Source organism: Miscanthus floridulus, chromosome 2 (genome assembly GCF_019320115.1).
Source record: "Miscanthus floridulus cultivar M001 chromosome 2, ASM1932011v1, whole genome shotgun sequence".
NCBI classification, from domain to species: domain Eukaryota; kingdom Viridiplantae; phylum Streptophyta; class Magnoliopsida; order Poales; family Poaceae; genus Miscanthus; species Miscanthus floridulus.
Window position 1 is genome coordinate 121,093,722 of NC_089581.1, and position 4,509 is coordinate 121,098,230.

The 4,509-nt window shown below is 61.9% G+C and overlaps 1 protein-coding gene across 1 annotated transcript; it reads right to left on the reverse strand.

The window, feature by feature from the left end:
* Nucleotides 1-1,863: 1,863 nt before the first annotated feature.
* On the reverse strand, nt 1,864-4,215 carry LOC136539517 (indole-3-acetic acid-amido synthetase GH3.8-like). Its single transcript, XM_066531478.1, has 2 exons — nt 3,761-4,215; nt 1,864-3,578 (listed from the first exon to the last, which is right to left on the reverse strand). The coding sequence occupies exons 1-2, from the start codon at nt 4,213-4,215 to the stop codon at nt 2,165-2,167; spliced, it is 1,869 nt and encodes a 622-aa protein (XP_066387575.1). The 3' UTR covers nt 1,864-2,164.
* Between the last annotated feature and the right edge of the window lie 294 nt (nt 4,216-4,509).

Below are 4,509 nucleotides of genomic sequence, written 5' to 3' on the forward strand. Positions count from 1 at the left end.
ACCTCCCGACGGCACGTCACGTCTCATTAATACTCCAACCACTCCCGCAATCTCAGCCGGACGGTGGTTCAACGCCACAGAACGGCCGACGCGACCCGAGGTCGCATCAGCGCCATACCGGCCGGGACAGGGTACGACGGGGATTACCGGCCACTGTGTCCTAACGCTGTACCCACGATCAGCCGCCCGCTCAGGGCCTCGACACTGTACACCAGGGCCTCGGCGATCTTGGGGTTCACGCCTGCCGAGACCTCCCCACCGCAGTGCAAGCCTCGGCACCAACTAAAGTCCCGGTCTCGCGCACAGCCCGTCCCATCAGCGCCATACCGGCCGGGACAGGGCACGGCGAGGATTACCGGCCACTGTGTCCTAACACTGTGTCCACGATCCGCGGTATACCGGCTGGGACAGGGTACGACGGGGATTACCGGCCACTGTGTCCTAACGCTGTATCCACGATCAGCAGCCCGCTCAAGGCCTCGGCACTATACACCAGGGCCTCGGCGATCTTGGGGTTCGTGCCTACCGAGACCTCCCCATCGCGGTACAAGCCTCGGCACCAACTAAGTCCCGGTCTCGCGCACAGTCCGTCCACAGTGGCTTGCATGTTCGCCGACGCGTCCACTCCGAGGCATTCCCGGGGCTCCCATGACGCACAGGATCTGATGGGACAACCACGCCGCCTCAGTACTCCAAAGACGGACCGCTCCTACGACCACGCCGCCACAGGAACCGGCCACAGGGCTCGGACGTGCCACCCCTATTGGCACGACTCCGCATAGCAATACATGTACGGTCCTTGTCCTCCCTTCAGCTATAAAAGGAGAGGACTTGGGCCACTTAGGGGGAAAAGAGGGGACACATGCGCACATATTCAAGCCGCTTGAGAGCAACGTCTCAGACAGCCCACACGACACCTCGCTGAGACCTGGGACTAGCTCCTTCCCTCCCTTAGCTTGTAACCCCCTACTACGAGCACTTCGGTGCAAGGAATACAAGTTCGATCTCTCAGACTGAACGTAGGGCACCGATTGCCCGAACCAGTATAAATCTTGTGTCTCTTTACATTACTATCCGAAATCAGGAGCACGCAGAACAAATTCACTGGTCGGCTGCCGGTCCGAAACACTCGTTGGAGACACTCTGATACCGCATAGAGTCAGACCCGCTGCCGAGCGCGTGCCCGCGCCCGGACGTGCGTACGGCACTCGCCCGCCCAGCGCATCCACCGCGGCTCGCTCAAGGGAAGGGGAAGCGCAAGGCAACGGCGGTAAGATATGTAGGGAATAGTTTGGCTTTCGGCTTGGCGGGGGCGATAGAAAAGGGGTCCGTCCAGGTGCGTTGTCCCACGGGACGGACATGGCCACAGGCCGCCACACTGGCCAGTGAGCACGACCCAGCGGACCGGACGAATCTGCTCCGTCGTCCGAGATTTTCCGCTCCTGCCGTACTGACGACCAACACGGCTGCACCAATCAAAAGGGCACTTCCTCTTTTGTCTCTCTAATATCGAATCATTACGCACTAAACCCTTGTGCTAGAACAAGACAGGGCGCGAAAGGGCAAAGACTTTAGACTTGCAGGCTGCTGTTCTCTGCAGGACGTAGCAGGATACCTTTTTGACTATTGATGCTCAGCTCGAGGGCATGTGTGCAAAGACTTTTCCGGTCTACGATGCCTCCTGCTTTTATTCTCTCCTGACCTGATTATTAGCGCCTAATCATGTCTGCAACTCTGGATCTATCGTGATTTCCACCACCCATGACGATTTTCAGTTTTACTACTAGTAGCAGTGAAAAAGCTCGCGGAGCTAGACTGAACGGAGTGGCAGTAGCACGTACTACTCGACTCTCCATCTTGGCACGTTAATAATAATACTCACATTTCCTTGTTTGGGTACAACTCTAGTACTTGTACTACTAGCAGCGACATCATCACTCACTAAACACTGCACTACTAGTGATTAACAAACACCCAGCAACATAACACCTTGCAGACCCACACCCACATTACATAGCACGTACTCGACACCCCTCATCTAACTCCTCAGAAACAACGACTGGCCTAATTAATAATTGACACAGGCATCATGCGTGTCATCACTGCCCCCCGGCCTGACACGATCACTCACTAAACACTGCACGCCTACACGATCGGACGTCGTCTAGTCGGACGAGCGGCGAGCAGGAGCAGCATCTGGCGCCCAGTGCGGCGGCGACGGGGAAAAGTGGCGCGACACGACGCGGGAGTCGAGCAGCTCCACGATGGGCGGGAAGGACACGCAGCGGGGCACCTTGTACTGGTTGATGGACGCGCCGCGGGAGATGGCGTAGTCCATGAGCTCCTCGAACGTGCCCGACCGCACCACCCGGATCTCCAGCGGGCCGATGGAGCCGTCAGCCACGCGGCTCTGCCGGTACACCGAGTTGAGCGCCGCCTCCATCTCGAGGCAGCAGCGCTCCAGCACGTCGCCGCCCGCGGCGGCCTCCGCGCCATTGCTGGTGGCCAGCAGCTCCCAGTACATGACGTAGTGGCCCGGGATGCTCCGGGTGCACGCGTGGCTCGTGTACTCGGCCACCGCCGCGCCGCGCTCCCGGAGCAGCGCCGACGCGCGGTCCACGGCGCGCTGCAGCTCCGCCTCGTCGGTCTTGTCGGACTCGATGGAGAGCAGCACGTTCTTGCGGCGCACGAACCGGAACTGCGGCGCCGCGTTGTGGAACCCGGCCACCCGGAGGATGTCCCCGACGCGGTACCGGTACAGCCCCGCGTACGTGGTGATCACCAGCTCGTACTCGCGCCCTTGCTCCAGGCGGGCCAGGTCCACCAGCTGCGCCGCCGCCGCGTCGCCCGACGCCGCCGCCAGCACGCCGCTCGCCTCGTCCACGGGGAGGAACTCGAAGTAGCCCATGTTGGGCATGATGGTGTAGCACACCTCCGACGGGTGGCACATGGGCCGGAGGTTGAGCCCGAAGTAGCACTCGGAGGAGGCGTACATGGTGCAGGCCATCGGCAGGCCGCCGCTGTAGTACTCCAGGGTGGGGATGTACTGCTGCATCGCGCCGGTCACTATCACGTCCAGGTACCGGGTGTTGGGCCACACCCGGGTGACGATGCCCGCCCAGTCGCCGCGGGAGCACTCGGCGCGGAGGAAGCGCGCCAGCTCCGGGTCCGGGCGGCGGAGGACGCCCGCGACCGCCTCGCGCACCGACGGGTCGGCCACGCGCGGGGTCAGCGACCCGCGCTCGATGTCGTCTGCGAGCTGCTCCCAGTGGAGCTGCAGGAAGCGGATGGCGCGGAGCAGGCCCGACGCGAAGACGGCGCCCACGCGGAGCACGTCGTGGCGATGGCACAGACCGCACACCATCTGCGCGTACATGCTCTGGAACGCGTCGGCGCACAGGATGGCCGCCGTGGGGCTCGTGTAGTCGTGGTACGGGTCGAACGGACGGTTCTTGAAGTGCTCGCTCTTGTAGTAGCTCGTAAGCACGGGACGCGCCGTGAGGCCGCTGGGCGTCGTCGTCTCCGACTTGACGAACAGGAAGTAGAGCGCCTTGCCCTTGTCCAGCCCCGGCACGTACCTGTCAGTCATCAGGTTGCAATTGCAATCGATCGATCAGTACACGCCAATTATGATGCCACGCTTTTTCCCATGATCCGTAGCTATCTATGACTTGTCTTTGTTTGCCAGATCAGTAGTAGGAGTATAATCTACAGTGTCCTGCAATAATTATTAGTAGTACCTACTGATGAGTAAACTTACTGGTTCATGACGGGCATGAGGAGGCTGTACAGCAGCTGGCGCCGGTCGAGTTCTTCCTTGATGGTCGGCATCAGCTTGCGCTCGCCGGCCGAAGTCCCAGAGCTGGTGAGGAACTCGGAGATGGGGTGCGCGGAGAGGATGGGCGAGCGGTCGCCGTTGGCGATGCGCTGGATGTCCGGCTGCAGGTCCTCGTACGTGACGACGGGCACCCTGGCGCGGAAGGCGTCGCGGTCGGTGGCGCCCGCGAGGCCGCAGCGGGCGAGGTACTCGGTGCCGGCGTTCCGGGCGAGGATCTCGGCCAGGACGCGCGCCTGCACGGCGTCCACGTCGGAGGTCATCTCCTCGATGAACCTCAGCTTCTCGGCGTCCTTGTCGCTGCCCGGCGCGGCGGCCGGCGGGGCCCCGGCCGGCGCACGCAGCGCCGTGGACGCGGGCATGTCGGTCATCACCGCCATCTATGCGAATCAAATGGGAAGGATCCCGATCGATCGAGCCCACCGTACCAGGAGAAGGAAGGCGAAAATTAAAGAGCAGAGAACGAAGCGGGGTCGATGGAACAGGAGCAGAGGAGGAGTTGGTTGAGCCGATCGAGCGCCGGAAATCGATGGCGTGGCGATGCAGCGGTGGTGGAGTGTAGGACTAGCTAGGAGGAGGGAGATCAGGAGTAGTCGTGAGATGGATGCCCTGATTGGGAGCGGCGGCGGAGGGCGGTTTATATAGTTGGGCGGGAGCCGGAGGGCACGACGGTG

Excerpts from the sequence above, each read along its gene's own strand:
- LOC136539517 (XM_066531478.1), bottom strand. The coding sequence starts at position 4,215 with ATGGCGGTGATGACCGACATGCCCGCGTCCACGGCGCTGCGTGCGCCG. Across the intron at positions 3,579-3,760 it reads CTCATGCCCGTCATGAACCA|GTACGTGCCGGGGCTGGACA; the intron begins GTAAGTTTACTC and ends GATGACTGACAG.